Consider the following 22,051-nt stretch of genomic DNA (forward strand, 5'->3'; position numbering starts at 1 on the left):
GAAAAAGAGAGAGAGGAGGAGAAACAAGAACCGCAGTGAAAGCATAAATTACCTCAATGAAGAAGGCGGCGCACCAATGAAGCCAACGCACAGAATGTGCATTCTGTGATAGCAAAAATGTTGTTGCGAAATATTCAGCCAGCGTTTTATATTACCTTTACTTTCTATTATTATTATTTTTTTTTGCTTTTTGTACTGCAGTGAAGAAGCATTTACTCGCTGCTCTTGGGATTTGTTAGAACACAAATCGGAGAAGCCAGCGAACCAAACAGACAGACAGATGATATTTTTATTTGCGTGTAAATAATTTGTGAGCAAGCGAGGGGGAAATACTGTTGAGTCTTGGCAAATTATAAATCCATTGCAGCTGTTAACATCTTCGTCTTTCCCATCGTGTTGTCCTCTCTGTATCACTTGCATATGTAAGAAAAGTCTGCTAATAAAATGAGATTACATGCGTTGCTGGATAACTTCATATTATTTCATAACAATTGCAGAGAAGAGATATTTCTAATTCAAATAAAATGAGATTACATGCGTTGCTAGATTACTTCATATTATTTCATAACAATTGCAGAGAAGAGATATTTCTAATTCAAAGATGTGCTAAGCTCAATGTATCGAATCTTTAATTATTAAATTTAATTTCATAAAATTGTTGAAATCTCAATTTTTGTAATAAACGCAGAAATTTATTTTGCGCCATTTTGAACGCTTCATTTTGTTTGGAATTCATTTTCTATGTTTAGTCTTATAAATTTTGATTAAATCGAAATCATTTTTCAAATAATTTTTGTTTCCAGTAAAGTAATTGTATTACTCATCATGACTTTGGTTACATTGTTTGGACAACAACTTTTTTAATCTGTACATATGTATTATGTGTGTTTAAATAGAAGCCATTTAAATGCTTTTATATTCAAACATAATATATGCTTTAATATTCAAATATTCAAATTACATTTGAAATATTATATATCATAGAGTACAAAATAGACCAGAATACCTTATTGCTGGCTATATTTGTTATATTGATCTCGTACTGCATTTAAAATATATATAGAGTACTAAAATATACCAGACTGTCAGTCAAAGCAATACGAGTTTTTCGCCATATAAAACTATTTTTTAAAAAAATACATTATCTGATCAAAACCAAATTTTCAGGAATCTGTACCAAAAATCACGACTCTATCTTCAAAATAATTTTATTATTTATACAATAAGAAGAAGGAAACATTCGCTAAGCTAATTTTCTCTTTTCCAGTCTGAAAATCAGCTGTGCTTGGCTCTCAAATAAAAAAAATAACTAAAAGCTTCACGTTTTGATTGACGTATTTCTCCGTTTAATACGCAATAAAATCAAAATATAATTATCGATCAAGTTATCACCGCACAAAGTGCTCACAGCAAGATGTGGTCAAACAGAAACTTTTCTTTTTGTTTATTTGCTAAGAGTGTGCGAAAACGTGTTAAGATTACTAATCAAGCAGTAGAGCATTGTCCAAGAATCGCCAAGTTGCATTTGACACAAAATGCGCAATTGAAAAAAATAGAAAGAGATAAATGCAATTGTCAATAGTCGAGCATCGAGCGCCGAGCGACGAGAGTAAAGCACACAATTTTACTTTTGATAGGAAGATAAGATTGCACACAAATCCAGCATCTTGAGTAAGTATCACAATTCATTTGAAATTCTTTCAACAAAAAATATCCAACTAGTTATTGATTTATGAGATATGTCTTAGCGAGCTTAATACCTTCGAGTTTTGATTATACACGTTCCTGTTTATGCAGGCTTAACAAATAACATTGCAAACTTGGCTACCTTTCGATTCTTTAGAGTACTTTTGTCAAGTGGCCACTTCAATGAATGCTGTCACAATATTTGCACAGCGTTCTTAATTGAGCGTAATGCGTTAACGTGTTCAATAAATGCGCACACTTTGTGCCTGCCTTTGACTTTAAATTTTACAATTTATTGAGGACCGAAATCATTGTGCACCTTTTCTTTCTTCGAAATGTGAAATTTGTCAAAAATTAACTAATTTTAATAAATCGTTTGGAGATAAATCTGTTAAATGTTTTCTTAATGGACTTACCTACACTTTTGACAAACTTTAACTTATTACTTCGTAAATCACATCAGCTATAGCATTATCTCTGCATGAAAAGCGATTTTTCGAAACTTTATTGTCGTTGCTTTCTAGAAAACTATAGATAATATTGACATTCTGATATTCCCTGCCAGAGGAAAGGAATTTTTATCAACAAATTTAATGCAGATGAAGTTACATGTAAAAGTAACTACAGGAAAACCTCTTTTGACTGAAGAATCATCGTCAAGTAATGCTTGCCCCTTTAAAAAAATGTGAATTGATAAAGTATACGCGAAGTGGAGTTCGCTAAAGGAATCTTCACAACAGCTACAAAAAATTTGACTAATTAAAAATTAAATTTTTTTATGTACGCTATGATTTTAAATAATATAAAATCGCATTTCATTTTTGAAATTGTTTTCTTTGGAAATGATTTATATACATATGTATGTACATATGAGTACATAATAAGTAGGTACATACATCAATTCATAAGGTACTTTTTTGTGCAAGATATGTACCACAGAAAGGGAAATGTTAAAGCATTAACAGTGTCGAGTCTGCTAACAGTGGTTTGAGTCCACGAGTACCAAAGCTTATCTAAGTCAACAACCTTAGCGCAGACAATGCCTACAACTTTGCGGTTTAAAAACAACCTAAAACTGTGAACAAAATTGCACACATCTGCAGCGAATTAAACAAACAATAAATAAATTCTTCCAATGTAGCTATAGAGTATGATATTTCTTTTGAGTTGATGTGTGGTTAATTGTATAGATGTGCCTATCAATGGAAATAGTGGTATCACTACAAAAGACATTATTTGTTCCCCCTAGCAGAGATTACAACCTCAGAGCGTTGTACAGTATTCGAATTTCGAACATCGAAAGCAACACGAAGCAAAAAGCATTCTTTTTCATATTTGTTTTTCAGCGACGAAAGTTTCATGTACAAATTGTATTTTCGTTGTGAAAAAGCTATCGGGACCAAAAGCAATGAAGTTTATACTATTAAAACAACAAAATGTCTTTTAGTGCGCGCACAAACGTTTTCTAAGTTTGTGCCCTTTCCAATTTACTGCAAAAATAATTTCCATAAATTAATCCCTGTTTTTTCATAAGGCAATTTCCCGATTTTAACAGCAATACTAAAAGTATGCTACAATTATTTTGCCAGCATAGTTACATTTATTTTCCGACCAACGTGACGTATGGATATTTGGTGAAGGTGTTTTTACGCTTAAAAAAGAGATTGTGGAGAAAATATTAAAATAATTTTTAAAATTTTAAATTGAAAAGAAATTCGTTGAAATTACTTTTGTTGAATAGAAATGCATTCAAATTAATACGAAACAATTAAGCTTTAATCTTCAACTTTTCTTCTTTAATGTGTTATTATTCAATAATTTTTACATACAGCTGCGAAATTAGAAAAATTCTTTCCCAAAGAAAATTTTCCTAGAGAAAAATGGCTCAATATAACAAATTTAACTTTATTACATTAGAATATAACTAACTTAAATGTACAAAATTAGCTTTAAGAGTAGATCAAAAAAATAAAGCAAGATATAAAAATTGGCCATAGACTTACATTAAAAAAAAAAACTTAATATCACAATATAATTTTTAGTTGGAGGGTCTAATGAAAATCGAAATGCTTTCGATAGACTTGCTGGCAAACATGTGACGCATTCTTGAGTATAGCGCGACATTAAATATGTACGATCGTTGTTGCGAGTGAAGTGCGCTCGACGCGTCGATAAGATGACGAGATTAAGACGCATTCCGGACGCGCCACTTCCTTGGCTAATGGCCACCCACCTTCGCAGCGGCGCATAGTTATTGCCAGTTGGTTATTGGCCTCACATGGCAATTCATAGCAATTGTGTACATGGAGTGGAAACGGAAATGTGAATTATATTGCATCAGGTCAACCGATAACCGATCTTTTCCCCAAGTGGCAATTGAGTTCGTTTTATTGCTTCAAGTGATAGCAGATTCTTCACTTATCGTTCACACTTAATTGGGGCCGGAACCGCCTTTAAAGTGGGCTTAGCCGGAAGATCGCAATATATGGCACCATATACCATACAATTGATAAGATGCAGTTGTGAATTCCATCAACCAAATCTGCCAATTGCAAATTAATAAACACTTAAAGCAATTAACTTAGATAGTAAATGTGAACTAGGCCAACTGCAGCTTGACTTTATTTCCTTTCGTTGCCTATATTTCGCCTGAGTTCTACGAGATATTGGTATTTGAAATTCGGGCAGTTAATAACGAAAATAACGTGAACGATAGCAGGTCTCGGGAAAATCTTTCTGACTGCATTTGTTTCTAGCTGCAATTGATTTACTGTGCGTAGATAAATTTGATGAGAAATCATGTAAATAATTAAAGTCAATTAATTAATGTCGTAACACGGTTCAAGTTTGAAAATAATTTAAATTGTTAAACTATTATTATTTATGTAAGTTAAATATACCGAATGAAATATATCGAAATATAATTGTGTATAAAACTTACTGAGACAAAATAAAATTAAGCATTGTGTTGTTATTATATTATTTTAATATATATTAATAAAAACTTTAATAAGTATCTAAAAGAAATAACTAAAAATGTTATATGAAATTATCTATTTTGTTTAATTTGAGCTTGTTTCTATTTACCTCCACTTACATCAATACTTCGAATCAGGTTATTGGTAATATTGTGTTATATTATTGATGAAAGCCACTCGAAGATCTTTTATGCTATGTCGTTGACTCATCCGCAATTAGCGTGAAAATGTCTGCATATCATAAATTTAACTGTTTAATTACAAACTATGCTCATAACTCATTTTCATTAGCCTGCCACAAATACTATATTAATAATTTATATCATATTTGTGATTTATGTGCTTAATTATTTCTTATTTATTTCTTTTTCTCTTTCACAAACTAGTCAATTTATAGAAGTTTTCCCGATATCTTCTTAGATGACAGTTTTTCTTTTATTTTTCATTTTTTATATTTTTACATTTCTTTTGAACTGCAAATCGGTTAGTTGATTTAATTTTGATTATAAAAAAGTGGAACCGTCATCGAGAATTCTTTCGAATATGCTAATTTAAAACATGTTCATTTGTATTGCTTTATACATTCCTTTGAAATATCAAAGAATTTAGATAATATTGAAACATACGTGTATTATTTTATTAAAGAAATTTGAAGAAGTTGATTTAATAAAGAATATTTTAGCTCACACTTTGTGCTAGTCTCTGATAAAACTGTAGAACACAAAATGATTTGTCAGAGTCTGAATTTGATTACTCAATAAAATTAATATATTTTATTGATTCTAGCTTGAATATCCTGAATGGAAAAGTTTGAAGCAGAATTGTACAAAGACGTAATGAACATGTTTGGCTATTAGATATAATCAATGGCATTGAACAATTAAACATATTGAAAAAGGCAGCAAATTGAGATGAAATAAACTAACTGAGGAAAATACAATTAATATTTGAATTTGAGTTTCGACTTCTATTCCATTTTGTGTATAATGAGTTTTTGTTTGAAGAACAAAGCAACAAATGCAGAAAAAGTAAGTTAATTGATAAAAAACACAAACAATATTCGAATTTTAGTTTCCATTTCCACATTTTTATGTGGCATAAGTTGTTTCTTCAATAAGTCAAAACCTTTTCTAACGATCAAGATTCTTTTGCAGCTGCAATAAGAGTAAATTTATTTTGTTGTGCAATAAAATTCGAAGTAAAATTGTCTTTATAATTTGTTTTTATTTGTATGAAATAATTTGTAATTGATTTTGTTATAAATACTTAACTACAGATATAAATATTAAGCAAGACTTTTACATATTTACACATAAATAGTTGTAAAAGAAAATTCATTTTTGTAAAAATTCAATATTTGTGTTTAAGTTTGTTGTGTATTTTACTTTTGTTTTGTTTTCAACAGAGTTGTATAAATATTACAAAAAATTTGCATTCATACTAAGAGCTATTCAAAAAAAAATTACTTAAAATAAATCACAGTGTATTTAAGCATTTTTTCTTGTGTATGTTTGTGTGTGTTTGTGTGTGTGTGTTTTGTTGTGGAAAATGTTTGCAATAAATAAATAAATAAATATTATGTAAATGGTATGCATTGGCTACGAATTTTTGAGGGAATGTTGTTGTGTGTGTGTGTGTGTGTATGGGGATCTCGATAATAATACAAAATATATAATACTAGCTCACTAGGGCAATAATAAATAGTTGAAATAAATAAATAAATTATATAAGATATATGACAAGAGCTTTGGACATTTTGTTGGGGAAGAAGGGTAAGGGTAAGGGTAAGGGGTAAGGGGCTGGGACGTACAATTCTAAAATGGCATTCGACAAATTCTTCGTGTTCACTTAAGATTTTTTATCCACGCTGCGAGCTGCGGCGCTTTAATACTGGGAGCGTATTTTGTTTTGCTTAGCTTTGCGTGTTGAGCGCTTTAGCATTCGGCTGAATTGCGGCAAGGACTTCGTCGACGTGTCGCACCCATCGAGCCACTCTCGGAGCTCTCCAGGCTGAACGCTTGCAACGAATTCGATCCGGACAAAGAGTTAATATTGTTGCCCCGTCCCGTTGCTTGCGTCTTCTGTTGCCTGCGCTGCTGTTCCATGCTGTTGCGATGCTGTTTGCGCAGCGATTTGTGCAGCGTCTTCCACATGTTGTCCAGATACTGGAAGTACAACAGCTTGCTGAACTTCAGATCATTGAGATCGGCCTCCTCGCTGCCATCGGCGGGCGTATGAAACTTGAGACGGTCCTCCATCGCTTGGCGACTGATGTGCGTGAGTTTGGCGCCATGACTGTTCGGATACGATGAATTGATCGTGTTCTCAATCTCACAGAGAACACTTCGTGCACTTTGGAGGAGAGCGTGCAACTCGTAGGTGCTGTTGTCCAGACTCAATTGATTCTGTTTGCGGTAGCGGTAATGAGCTTTGCCCAAATGCGCAAAGCTGCCAACGAATGTCTGCATGTGACGATACCAGGTCTTCAACTTAACCTGCAAGAGACGAAGAAGAAGGAGAAGCGGTCAGTTAATTGCCTTTAAAAGGGCATGCAAATGCTGCGATGACAGACAAGTTGTGTGGTGACGATGCGCCTTGGCAGCGCAGCACCACACAAAAAACGAGTCTAAGCCGCCCAGGGCGGAGCCGGTCCGCATCGTATTGCTTTGCTTTTGGTTTGGCTTCGATGTGGTTCGATCGAACATCGATCGATCAACTTACCGCATTTGTGGGACGCGTCATGTTTGGCAGGAATTTGTATTCGTGCTGCCAGTGCTCGCTGCTGCCGTAGTCTAAGTTGGCAGTTCTGTGGATCTCGTCGTATTCCCACATTGTCTTGTTCCTCAGCGCAACCAAATACTGCAAATCGAAAGAGATGGCATTAGTTATAGATTATTGCTTTCTCTCTTTTACTCTCTCTCTCTCTCTCTCTCTCTGTATTTACCTTTCGCTTGATTGTGCGTCCGCGATTCGAGCTATCGATTTCGGCCGTTTGACTATCGGCGGGTTCAAAGGTGCCGCTGCAAGGATTCTCCCACTCGGTGGGCAGCTCACGTTGCGCTGCCTCGTGCTGGGCGCGCACAAAGAACGTCAACTTTTGGCTGCGTCGATGTCGCATACGTTCCAGCCGTCGCAATTCACGCAACTCCTCGAAACTGCTATCGATAAATCTGCTATCGTAGCTATCGCTCCTATCGCTGCTGTCGCTACTATCGCTTCCACTGCTGCTGTCGTCGCTGCTGCTCATGTCGAGGCCATAAAAGGGATTCACGTGCCAAGCAGGCAATGAACTGTCCTCATTGTTGTTGTTGTTGTTGTTGTTGTGCTCATTGTAATTGTTGTTGTATGCCAGCTGATTGGGCAGATGACGTGCTTGTGTCAGTGGCAATAGAAGCGCTGCGAGCGCCATTAGAAGCGTGTATAGATAAATGCTGTTGCCACTGTTGTTGTTGTTGGTGCTGCTGTTGCTGCTGTTTGAACTTCTGCTGCCGGATCTGTTGCTGATTGGGCGGCTGCTGTGGCTGTGTTGTGCTGTGTTGCTTTGGCAATGCTTTGCTGCAAAACGAAACGGAGACAAAGAAGAAAAAAAAACACACAAATTAGTTTGCTATCCACAATTCGAAATTCAGTTTCAGCCTCTTGCTTTACCGTTGGACATGAGAATGGAAGCTGCAGCAATCAATTGAAAAACACTCGCGTCACTCGAACTAAGACGAAGACGAACACGAAGACGAAGACGAGACTAATACGTAAGTACTGAAGTAAGTAAGTGAACAATTTGTCAACTCTCTGTGTATCTTTCTCTCTAGGAATGTATTTTTGTAATGCGTGCGCGCTACACGACGTCTGCTTAACAACTGGCCAGTCGCGCACTCGCATTCGGCGAGGTAAATGTATTCGGATTCGCACTCACACTCACACACACACACACACTCACAGTCACACAGTTATGAACGCTCTGCAATTGAGTGAAAATCGTGCGAGGCTGATAAGCAGCCTCCCCGACCAGAGAGCGGTAGCGAGAGAGAGTGAGAGAGTGAGTGAGTGAGAGCGAAAGGTCGCATCGTTGAGCACTTTGATCGACCAAAACAATTGAGCACAATTTTCGAAATTATTTAACGACTTGTTTGGCTTTGTCATCATCATCAGCAGCAGCAGCAGCAGCAACGAGCCGCAACAATTTTTCGTGCTTAGCTTTGAATTTCACAAGAAATTTGTGTATTACTCATACGCCAAGTATTGCCTTTTCATTATTGTATATAATGCTCTTTTTGTTTTTTTTTGGTTTTTGGGTTTTTCAAGCCAGTTCGAGGGCATGAGAGAGAGACACGCAGACCGAGAGAGATAGAGCGAGAGAGAGAGAGAGAGAGAGAGAGATGTAGCAGCATCGACTTCACGCTAGACGCTGACCAGACAGACAAGTTGAGACGCGCGCGCGCGCAACTGTGACGTCAGTGTTGGCCCCACACATACACATATTGGCCGCGGGCAACGCGTCGTATGAATAATTCATACAACAAAATATCTAAATTCATTGAAAACGCGACTGCGACGGCAACTGAGACGGCGACTGCGACAGCAGGCAGCAGCGCAAACGCTCGTTGTTGTCGTAGGTCAGCGACATCCGATAACGAGTGCCGAGAGCCGATTGCCTTTGCCTTTGCTTTTGCTTTTGCTGTTGCTCTTTCGGTTTGCCTTTTGCCTTTGCTTTGCCGTTGCTTTACCTTGCGTTGCCTTGCTGATAGCGCACGTGCTGCTGATCAGCGAAAAGAAATGTGTCTTGCACAATATACAACAGGTAGGTGGATAGTAGGTAGGTTGTTATAAAAATAGCAAACTGACCAACCAGAAAGTTCCATCATAAAATGTATCTCTGATGCCCAATTAATTACTTTTGCTTTTGATGATTAAGTTTTCTTATCATCACATTTATCGCAACGATCGCAGCGATCAAACCGTAACTCATGTGATCTGCCCAATTGATTGCAGTTCATATAGAATCTTTGCTCAATTAGTATTATTATTAATTTAGCTGGTTGCGTTTTTTTTAGTTATCTGCATATCTATTTTTAAACATAAATGTGTTTGATAAAAAAATGACTTTGGCGGGCATTAACTGCGATCGGGTTGAAACAAATGTATTTTTAATTTGTGCTAGTATCTATTTTAGGTGGGAACTCCCCAGGTAGCCAGAGCTACTAGGCTATGTAAATATTGATAAACAATTGAATCTATCACTCGAAGCGAACCTACTGACGTATTGAGAAGTATGACACTATCTCAGAGGCGAGACTGATTTTGTTTTGTTGTGTGCGCTGAGAACATCGCTCTAAAAATGATTGCGTTTAATCACCGTCGTCGAAAAGAGATCATAAATAGTATACATTTGTCACTTGATAGGCTCGATTCTGTATTTCTTTCTATCTTCGATTTTCGATTTTTGTGGGGAATCTTACGAACTTTGTACCGAGACACTCATACTTACTTTTTTGGCACATTTTTGTAGTTGTGTTTTGAGTTGAATCACTTCACACTGGATAAATGTTAATGTAAATACTAAAGTTATAATACTGATTCTCGAATTACGAAAATACTATTCTTTGCAGTTTATGTGCTGAGTTTCATTTGTTGTTCATTTGTTTGGTTTTGGTTTGATTTGATTTGATTTGGTTCGTTTTTCGTATGGATTCGCGAGCCGACGATTTTAATTGGCGTGCGTCTAAAACAGACTGATTCATGGTTTCAGTTGGGCGCATAAATTTATATTTATACGAAAATCGCGCGCTGCGTGTGTGAGGCAGTCCCAGACGCAGACGCCAACGTCGACAGCGGCAGCGACAGCGACAGCAAACGACGACGACGACAGTAACAGCAACAGCGACGCAGCGTTTGTTTTTGCTTTTGCTTTTGCTGCTGCTGCTGCGTTTGCCTTTTGCTTTTGGTTGCTTTGACTGCTTCACTGTCACATTCGCCGTGTCTTGATATGCTCGTCCATTCGCAGTCGCTGTCGACGTCGCTGTCGCTGTCTCTGTCTCCGTCGACGTCGCTCGGTATCGGTCGGTATCAACGTCAATTGGAACGCGATGGATGAATAGCCTACGTACGATAGATTTGCGCCACGCTTATAATTATTATTTGATTTGATTTTATGACCACCCATCACCCATTCCCCTACCTCTCTACCTCCCTCCCTCCCTTCCTCTCTCTCCCCCCATCCACAAAGTTATTTCTGCGTACGTAGTTCACCCTTTACGTTGGACACTAAAATGCTCATGTAAATTGCGATCGTACCTCACAATTCTCCTCCGCTTCCCTTCCTCAACGATTCCCCCTGCCAGCATACGACATCATATCAATCAAGGGGGATTTTTTCCCCCTTTTTTTTTGTATCAGCACACGGCAATTGAGACTCGTCAATGAGCACTGGGGGAGCAGTTACTCCTTCACTTTATCTGAGCTACACACTAATTGCGTCAATACTTCGGATCAGGTCATTGGTAATATTGTGTTATATTATTGATGAAAGCCACTCGAAGATCTTTTATGCTCTGTCGTTGACTCATCCGCAATTAGCGTGAAAATGTCTGCAGATCATAAATTTATTAATCCCTACACACTGCTTAATTACACACTATGCTCATAAAGTTCTAACTCACTTTTATTGGCCTAGCAACAAAGACTATATTAATAATTTATTACATATTTGTAATTTATGTGCTCAATTATTTCTTTTTGATTGTATTTCATTTTCTCTTTTACAAACTAGTCAATTTCCATATATTTTTCCTTTTAATATGTCAGTTTTTATTTTATATTTTGCTGCTTAGTTTATTCCAAAGTCAGAAGTTTAGTTATGTTATTTTTTTTAATTGAGCAAAACAATTTTTTGGAATTATGTATGTATATGCTTTTTTATACCGCTACCCATAGGGTAGAAGGGTATTATATGTTCCTCCAGGAAATGTTCAATAAATTATATATATTATATATTCTTGATCAGCGTCAACAGCTGAGGCGATATCCTTTTGGCTACAAATCTGGTATATTTTGCACTTTTTAGTATATTTTGAATGTCCCTTTGACATATTTACAGTATTGTTACGGTGCATTAATTTGGTATATTTTAAAATTAATACCACACTGTTTGGCTTTTATTTACAATGGGTGGTGAGTATCTCACAGTCAAACTCAATTCTAGCTTTCTTTGTTGTTTATTTATTTTCTTTCTCTAATCCCAATTAATAAATACATTTATTTTTCCTTTTTTTTTTTGTTTTTATTTTATTTGCATTCTACATTGATAACTAAATTAATTTTTTACCTTTCCAAAGCTCTAATTACTTTACCTATTTTTTTGTAGCTTGGCTCTTCTCATTGTAATAAGGAATTTTATTCTTTAATGTTTTGATGTTAATTAGATACTTAATAATGTATTTATTTTGTATATAAGCTTAATAATTCAGCTGTTCAGGATTCGGGAATTCTCAGTGAAACCCAATAATAAAGTTAACTCGTGAGCTTTGAATTGTCTATTCAAATTGACGGAACAAATTATGCATATTGCTTACAATGTAAATCACCAATTATTGTAATCGTTTAACTATCAAATATTAATAATCTTTATAATATTAAACATCGTGTCTTCATGTTTTCGTGCTTCTTTCAGCGCTTAGTTATCTCACAAAAGACATTTTGAAGAAGGCATTTCCTGGGCGAAACTTTGTGGCATATGAAATTAGGCATCTCCGTTCTCAAGAAGATCAGTCGTAGAAACTTGTATCATCATCATCGACATCATCAAAATCATCATCATCAAGAACATCTTCACCAAACAGAAAGCCTTCAAAGCTAAAAAAAGATACAAATTGAAAAAAGTTTTCAAATTTTTGGATACAATTTGTACATAAGATTATTAAAGTTGATAATTTTATTAATAGTTATACAATATAGTTATACATTTATTTAATTCCTTCTGAGCGTTACTTGCCTTATCAAAACTTAGTTTATTAAGTTGTTAAATCATAAGTCATTTGGTCCTATCGGAAAATCTTGGAATAAATGAAATTCTTTCTGTGCTGAGTTTTCCAACTCTTTTAGCAACTCTTTCTGCTTTTAATACCAATGTTTCTTTTTGTGTGTATTTAAGTTTTTATTCAAATTCAACACTTTCAACGTAATTATAGATCAAGCATTGATGATCTTGTGAAAGCAGACTCCATAAAATATTGCTCAACTGAATCAAAATCCATTATTGCCATTTTGTAGCAATTGCTGTGTCGACCTTCAATGGATCTTTATCATCGTATATATATAAATGTTTACAATTGATGAAAACATCACTTGCGTAGTCAAAATTGATGTCCTCTAAGCTCATTGGTCACTTGGCTGTTCTATCTTGACCGAAACTTATGGCAAATTTATGAGCCAGTAGGCGATAAGATTTATCTTAACATGTTTTTTGTCATATCAGTAACGATTGTTGTTTCTTATAAGCATTATGTGTCAATTATTATATATATATAAGTTCAAGTATATTATTAAATCATAGAAAGGCTTTGCTTTGCTTTGCTTTCCCAATGTGCTCATCGTAAAAGTTAACAACAATTACGGCATTATTCGGGGATCCCATATCGAAGTGCAAGGTTCGATTTCGATGGCAAGACGCGTGCTAGCTCACGCCCCATTCTTTCTTTCACTGCTGTCACCGCCTGCTCCACTTCGACACCCCCCGCAAGAATAAAATAATAATAATAATGGGCAACCATATGACCCATATTGCTTTGACTTGCCAAATTCATTCTCACTTTCGATTAATGACGACAATTCGCTCGCTCCCTTGCTAGCTTGCTTGCTCGCTGATAAGCGATAAGACATGCCATGGAAAGTTTTATACCTCACGATACAATACGATGTACTCAAAGTCTTCACCATAATCAAAATCATTCAATAGACTTTAATTTTATTGCACTCGCATCATAAAGATTTTATATGATTTTTTAATTGAAGAAACAATACTTCTTGCAGTAATTGCATCATTAAATGACGAATCTTCAAAGACAAAGATTCTCATTCTAAAAATAAGAATTTAGATTATAAGTAAAAAAAAGGAAAAGGATTTCAAAATAGTATTTGCTAATAAAAATCGACAGTACACAAATTTGCAACAAATAAAATGATCTACTAAAACTGCAAAGCAGCTTTGAGCTTTATAAAGCGATATAAATTTGTTGTAAATGCTCCCATCTAATATTTATTAATTAACATAATTACTCCTCACTTTGATCTAAATTGTCTCTTTATCTCGACATTCGGTGTGATTAGATATAAGTTCACTATACATATTTCAAACTGAGTCGATGTTGTGTATTTCATTTAAATCAGACTTTTATTTAATAAACTCTGCATAAATGTTGTCTTAATAAAATTATATTAAAGTTCTGAATCTTCTATCTTTATGACATCTGAAAATTTGGGTGCGATCAGAATTTATTCAAGAAATACTTTTATATGGGCAAATAGTCTTAGTTGTTTTTGCTGACAATCTGGTATATTTTGCACTCTATGGTATATTTTCAATGTAGTACTATACCAATATACCAAATATAACTTTTGGTATATTTGTAGTATTTTATATTTGGTATATTTTGCTTTTATTAAAAATGTAAATCGGGTTTCTCACAGTCGAGCACACTCGACTGTAGCTTTCTTGTTTATATATTGTTAAGAATATGATTTATATATCTTTAGTCAATTAATGAGTAATATATAAATTGAAATTACTTTTATTTTATGCTGTGAATGAAAAGTGAGTTAACAAATTGCAGATTGAGTAGCCACAGCCGAGGAGTATGTGAATTTTGTAATTTGTATGATAAGTTCTTAGATTGATAAATCTTATCAGAAATCAATCTGAGTCATAGCACAATTAAGTGCTCTCCTCATATCTTTGTAATTGACGCCGTCCTCCCCCACAAAAATGATGTTGTTGTCAGTGTGTGTGTGTGTATGTGGGGCCAATTGTGAATGGGATTTTTTTGGGGTGTTTTGATTGAATGCTCCACGCGATTTGGTTTGCGTAATTTAATCATTAATGATTTTCCTCAGGTATGGGAATTAAGTATGTTATCTGGTATTGTCTGCTAATTGAAAGCGAACTTTAAACTAGATACGAGGTTGACTAATACACAATAAATGTGTGTGTGACACACTCGCTCGACTCGACTCGGTTCATGGGTGGCAAATGTCTGCTCAAATAAGCGTGTCATAAGTTCCTATTGGCAATTGATGGCACACTTTGAGTGTTGAGTCATGGCGTGCACATCAAGATTCAATGAAACGATGAAATGTTGGGGGAAAAATAGCAGCCAAAGTAAATGGCAACCTAAAGAGGGGTGTCATAAAGTCAACAGGCAACAGTCAGATTTCTAGATCTATTTTTATGAGCATTCGCTTACCTGACTGGCGCTAAATTTATCACCTTCGATGCCGCCGTCGCTGTAGCCGCGTGGGCCAAAAGGCCGCGCCAGGCAGGCAACGTGACGTATGCGCAACGTCCTGTGACGTAGAGAAGAAGCGACAAACAGCAAACCAAATTGCGAATTCACAATAATTGCCGTTATTATCTGATTGTTTGTTTATACCTTGTTGCGTGTATGTGTGTGTGCGTGTGTGTGTTGGTTGGTTGATGACATTTAATGCCTACAAATCGCACGCTTAATGCACGCATTATATTCGGCGATTTGTTTGATTATATTACTAATAATTGTTGGCATAATTGAAATCGATGCTTATCAGTCGCACTCCTCTGCTCCAAAATGGATTCAAGTGCGTGGGCACAAGACAGATACATTTACAGATACAGATACAGATGAGCTACGACGACGTCAACAGCGGCAGCGACGTCGACAGCAGCGGCAGAAGCAGCGAAAAAAAGACGACGAATCGTTTACTGTATGACTAATTGATAACCGAGCGCGAGCGCGTCGTTTTTGTTCTTTCATTCTTTTCTTTATTTTTTTTTTTTATCGCGTGCCAGCGTCAACTGGTTGAATTGTAGTTGAAGTGTCGCCTCTAATGTGTCAACAGTTGTCGCGTGCGCTTGTTGTTATGATTGTTGTTGACACACTCTGTCCCCCTCACCTCTTCACCCTCTTTTCCCCCTTACAGCAGCTGCTGCTGTGCGCTTCCAGTTTCCAAGTTTCCCGTTTGCAACTCGCAGTTGCTCGTGTGCAATGCCAATTAGATTTTGGGGAATGCACCTTCTTTCGCTTGCGCTTGCTCTTGTGTTTCTTATTCTCCTGCTTCTCTTAGTCACCTATGCACTTGAAAGATGGCAAGTATTTGCATAACGTAAGATAAATGCCAGAACGTTTAATCCCACGTTGATCAAATGCCAACTAAATAAATGATGAATCAAATGTGACCGCATTCCTTACAACTTGTTCATCTGAAATTATCAACAAATATTTTGCGAATTCCAACTGCACTATATACAACTGCATTTTTGGCAGCATTTCATTTCGAATTATATCGATTATCTAGGTGCGAAAATCGCGATTTAAATATGACTGCATTGCCTACAACTTGGCTGCTAAACAAAATCAACAAAATTAATAACATTTATAAACAAAAGGAACAACTCTGTAGGGAAAAACACCTACTTATGTTACTTCGGTTCTTAGTTGCTTTAGCTGGCAATCTGGTATATTTTGCACCCTGTGGTATATTTTGAATGTAGTATTATATCAATGTATTACATACATCCCTTGGTATATTTTTAGTATTTTTGTGGTGTATTCATTTGGTATATTTTAAATTTATTTAAGCAACTCCTTACAACTCTGTAGGGAAAAACACCTACTTACTATACTTCGGGTCTTAGTTGCTTTGGCTGGCAATCTGGTATATTTTGCACTTTGTGGTATATTTTGAATATAGTATTATATCAATATAATTAATTCATCCTTTGGTACATTTTTAGTAGTGGTGTATTAATTTGGTATATTTTAAAACTAATAACGCATTATCAACAAAAAAATCATGAACATTAAAAAATTTTACGAGAGTAAAATTATGATTTTAGCAATTAAACTATTATTTAACCAGTTTCGTCTTACAGAATTTATTATAAAATTGTCTGAATCATTGGCTTGCATAACATTTCCTTTGATTAATTTCTCAAATTATGAAAAATTTGTAAATTTTCATAGAATATTCAATTGATGTTTTATTGACTATTAATTTCACTTGGAATTAAAATGAAAACTAAAGATACGTGCAAATAAAGAATCGTCTATAATGATTCATCGGGATGCCTAAATTCATTGCGAATACTTTCAAAAGTTTTATGGGAAATTATCAACAATCAACAAATTTGAAATAATCATAAAATACTCAATTCACTTAGAATTAAAATGAAAGAGATGCACATCAAACAATTTTATATAGAATGATTCATCAAGGCGTCTAAATACTTTTCTAATTAGTCTTTAATTCAAATGCAAAATCAAATCCATTTCAAAAATGGAAACCCAATCTGAATGATTGCTGAAATGAAACATTTATGGCGAATCCAATTGAAATTGAAGAAGTGTAACGTCGGCTACAGAATGTTGTTATCTTTAACAATTAATGCAGATTCTCGCCATCAGCATCGTCTCATGTTTTTGGAGTGAAACGAAGTGTGAGCCAAGTGCTAAGTTTAGAGTCCAACTCATCGCGTGTGAATTTTCTCTTGAGTTTTAAGCCTCTGGTTTGTCCTCCTCTCTCTTTCTCTGTCTGTCTGTATGTCAGTCTGTCTGTCTGCCTCTCATCTCTGTGAATGTCTCTTACACATCATGCAAACACTTCCGTTTTGGCGACTTTGACTCGATGCCGCCGACGCGGACGCCGACGCCACGCCACGCAACGCAAACAAAGAAAGGCACGTCGAGTGGCATTCATAATAAGCATTGCCAAAAATAAAACGCACACAAACACAAAATACAACAACAACAACAACGAAAAGCAAGCACATCAAATTTGCAAAGTCAATTCACTGCCTCTCGTTCCCTCCTCAGTTGGCACATTTTTACTTGGAAGAGTAGAGCAAACAAATTATTTTGTTGTTGTTGATGTTGTTGTTGTGTGGGTCAGTTCATGCTTTTCAGCAATTGATGAGATGAGTAACTAATTGCTTAAATGTTTCGCCACTTTTCATTGGACTCGTTGAACTCGGCGAGCAGCCTCTTTACCCTTCTTCACCCTCTTCACCATTGCACCTTCTACGTTTCGTTATTCTCAATTGCTATCAAATGATTCGTTTAATTATTCAATTTATCCAAATGTAATTGGGGTTTCCCACAATTCACAGCAAACACTCATACTCATACTCAACTATTATTTTGCTTAGTTTTTTCCAACAAACAAATACAAAACGGATTTCCTCAAAATGGATTCAATTAGGAATATGTCTGAATCATAATTGCATCATATCTTCCCATTGGATTGTTCAGTTCTCTTAGAGGGCAAAAGTTAAAAACACAATTTTTATATATTTAACTGTTGTTTAACAGGTATTTCCATTGGATTGTTCAGATTATTAAAGGTTACAAATTATAATTACAATTTTAAAGTTATTTTCATTATTTGCAATAATTTACTTTTTAATTAATTGATTTTAATTTCTTAAATAGTAAACTGTTTTATCTTGAGTCTTATTGTTTAAGGTATTAGAGACCATTATGAATTATGAATAGCTTAAATTAAAGGAAAATGTTTATTATTGAAGTGTTGTTTCCAAATGAACAAAATAAATGACTTGCAAATAAGCTTCAACATTTTTAGATGGCCATTTTTATTAAGCTTTATGTGACTTAATTTGGCATGGAAATGGTAAAAATAAAAATTTGTGACCACTGAAACATTCGTCTTTTAAATAAATTGTGTTATTGAAGAAGAAATAGATAAGCTTACATTTATATATAACTGCATTGCTTACAACTTGGCTAAGAGACAAAATCAACAGCATTTACAAATACTGCTTAACAAAATATGAAAAGTAATCGGTCAATTTTAAATACATTATTTCTTATTTATCCCAAGCAAATTTGCTTGCTTTTTTTAATTTGAAATTTTATCCTGCGTCTTTTCAATTTATCATATATTTGAATGTGATTGCCTTGCCGATCTACATTTAAATGAAATTGTAATTGCTTAAATTTGTTTTCAATAATTTTTATTATGATTATCTAGATTTTCGTATGCAGCACTTAAATGAATTTGGGTCAAAGTTTTGTTTGTTGATAACTTGTTGCATCTTTCATCATTTGAGTGTTGTTATTAGGCTTCATTTAGCTTGTGTCGCATGGGTTTTTGGACTTTCGGGTTTTGCCTTCAAGTGCAAGTGGAATCGGTTTGCAGAATTGACTTGGAAGTGTTTCGTGTCTCGTTATTGAAATTGCAATTCAAGATTCTTCACGTACACGTACGACCAGCAGACACTCTCTGTCTGTCCCATAGTCTTTGGGTCTTGGCTTGGTTTGACTTGACTTTGCAATGCAGTATGCGAATATACACACACTCTACTCACACACTCACACACACACACACACACATACAAACGGCATGCCATAGTCCAACTACGCATCGAGAGTTCATTTACATACACATTCGCTTGGCAGTCATAAAAACAAAGCTTCTCGTCTCCGGCTCGTTGTTAAAACAACCTGACCATGTCGTGCTGTGTTGTTGCTGTGTTGCTGTGTTGTTGCCCACAGTCTGAGCTGAGCTGAGCCTTCGCTGACGTTTTTCTTTTCATTTGCTTGCTCTTTTCTTTTTGTCGTTTTTCGTTGTTTCTTTTTTTTTTTTTTTGCGACAAGACAGCGACGACAACTTCGGCAGTGGCGGCGGCTTCAAATGTCACTCTGACATTCAAATTGGCCCTTCAAGTTGGGCAAAATATGACCCAGAAATCAGAGCGCGGGTGTGAAGACTGCTTGTAAAGACACCACAGACTGAAGACTGCAGACTGCAGACTGAAGACTGAAGACTGGAGGCTGGAGACTGCTGGGCGGCAACTTTGGAGGTGCAGAGCACAGAGAAGACGTTCGATTTTTCTCTAGGGAAACTGTTTGCCTCAGCAACAAGTAGTCTGGCTCTAAGTCTTTAGTCTGTCCATTGCCTTGCCCTGGCTCTCACACTTGTTGTTGTTGTTGTTGTTGTTGTTGTTTCGGTTGTTGTTGTTGTTGTTGTTACCGTTTCTCCACTTCTTCATCTAGTTGTTGTCAAGGTTTTCATACCCACTCCAAATAATGCTCAAAGGGGTATAATAGACTGCAATTTTTATGCAATTTCTCTGGCAAAAATGAAAAAATTAATTGAAAAAAAGTATACACCAAAACATTTTATTATTATGAGTAAAGATGCATTTTATAGCTCTTGTTTAGCACTTTAATTAGAGCTTTTAAATTATTTTTCTGATTTAAGATCAATGCCAAAATTAATAAATTCGTACTAAAAACAAACAGAAGAAGTTATTTTAATCCATCTTAGCTTTAAATATAGTACTAATCCAGATCTACATATTAGAATAACCTTTACTTATTTTTAAAATCGTTTCTGGTTATGTTTTTTTCACTGTAATTATTTTTATATTTTAATAGTGATATTTGACATTTTAATGTTCACTTATTTGCTTTAATAATTTGCTGAAATTACTTGATAAGTCAAGTGATTTATCTTTTAAGTTATTACAGGAAAACAACATAGTCTGTCACTCACAACGAATGTGTTCGCACTTGCTCATTATTATTCTTCACAGGCAACTGCAGCTGCAGTTGGAAGTCGTCGTAATTTGATGTACCGATGTAATATGCCTAATAATCTGCCTGGGCGGGAAAATAGAAAAGATCTGTGCAACTGCAACTGCAACTGCAACGATGACGTTGACGTTAACGTTGACGATCGAAAGTTGATTTTGTGATGCCAAGTTTTTGACGATCAATAAGTGTGTTGCTGAAAATACATATATGTATATTTAGGAGTAAAAAAGCTAATCAAATTCATGTACTAGAGAGACTTTGGTAAAAGTTTAGTGTATTGATAAATTGTATTTATTATTAAGAACAGCAAACAAATTGATAACTAGAACAACTACCATATTTACAATAAATAACAAAAACATTTATCGTGAATTTTAAAAATATGTATTTCAAGCGATAAATTATGAATATAACTTATAATTATAATATAACTTATAACTTATAATTATTTTTAAAATTATGATACATATCATATATTTGGATCAAAATATTAAGCTTAGTATAAACTCCAATAAATGTCAATAAGTCGACTTTTTTATTTAAATAAGGAGTCGATTTTTTGCATGATATTAACTTCATATTTACCTTCTTGGAAAAGTTATTTTAGCATATACTTTTATGTTAATTTAGAGTATTACTATAAATGTATGTTGAAATAAAGTATTTCCCTATAACTTGTTTGTATATTAATTTTTATGGGAGTAGTTCAAGTAAATTAAGGAAATAATTCGAATAATAAGTTTATAAGCAGAAAGAACTCATTGATAATATACTTTTTAAAAATGAGACACTCTTAAAAACTGATTAATTTCATATTTTTATGCCTAGTAATTTAGTTTGCATGCTGCTCCAAGTTAGAAGATAATAAATAAGACAAATTAAAGCATAATTAAAACCAATCAAGCATTATGAAATGTAACTAAATACGCTTCATATTAATTTGCGTGAATTCTTCAAGCTGCCCTCGTTGACATTTCAATGCGTGTGTCTGTATTTTTATACGTACAATCAAATGTTCATATGTATGTCTGTATGTTTATTGAATTCTGCGCTTCTGTGCGCTGCAGCTCAGTTAAGTCCAGCCTTGTGTCTGTGTATATGTGTGTGTATGTGTGTGTGTGTGTGTGTGTGTGTGTGTGTGTGGAACGTTGCAGGCAATGGCCACCGTCAAAGTCGCACAAAAATCACGTCAAGCGTCGCATTCGTGAGCCAAAAGAAGAGCAGCAACTTGATGAGGAGTCTTTGTTGCTGTTGTTGTTATTGTTGTTGTTGCTCTTGTTTTTATTATTTTGTATTTTTTGTTGTTGCTCAGTTTTGCTGCTGGCTGTGTTGGCTGCTGTGACCGCTTGTCTTTTGGACATAGACTGACTGACTGACTAACTGACTGAGTGACTGTCGAGTGACTGTGTTTGTTGTAAGTAGCCAGAACAAATGTATCGATTTACAGCGCAAACAACTTTGGAGCACAACTCTGGAACTGGAACAACACCGAGTGAGAGAAGGAGAGTGACCGAAGGAGGAAGGAAGAGTGAAGGAGTAAGGAAGAGAGAGAGAGAGAGGGGGTGGTGGAGAGCAGTTGACAAGCTG

The 22,051-nt window shown here is 35.2% G+C and overlaps 1 protein-coding gene across 2 annotated transcripts; it reads right to left on the reverse strand.

Annotated features, from left to right (window-relative positions):
* Positions 1-6,184: 6,184 nt before the first annotated feature.
* LOC117572420 (uncharacterized) lies at positions 6,185-10,325 on the reverse strand. 2 transcript variants are annotated; one of them, XM_034255213.2, is made up of 4 exons: positions 10,150-10,325; positions 7,609-8,219; positions 7,386-7,523; positions 6,185-7,159 (listed from the first exon to the last, which is right to left on the reverse strand). In XM_034255213.2, the coding sequence occupies exons 1-4, from the start codon at positions 10,160-10,162 to the stop codon at positions 6,599-6,601; spliced, it is 1,323 nt and encodes a 440-aa protein (XP_034111104.1). In that variant the 5' UTR covers positions 10,163-10,325; the 3' UTR covers positions 6,185-6,598. The 2 variants fall into 2 exon arrangements, with proteins under 2 accessions (XP_034111104.1, XP_034111115.1); XM_034255224.2 differs by lacking the exon at positions 10,150-10,325 and adding an exon at positions 8,313-8,505.
* Between the last annotated feature and the right edge of the window lie 11,726 nt (positions 10,326-22,051).

The sequence above is a fragment of the Drosophila albomicans genome, chromosome X (genome assembly GCF_009650485.2).
Source record: "Drosophila albomicans strain 15112-1751.03 chromosome X, ASM965048v2, whole genome shotgun sequence".
NCBI lineage: Eukaryota > Metazoa > Arthropoda > Insecta > Diptera > Drosophilidae > Drosophila > Drosophila albomicans.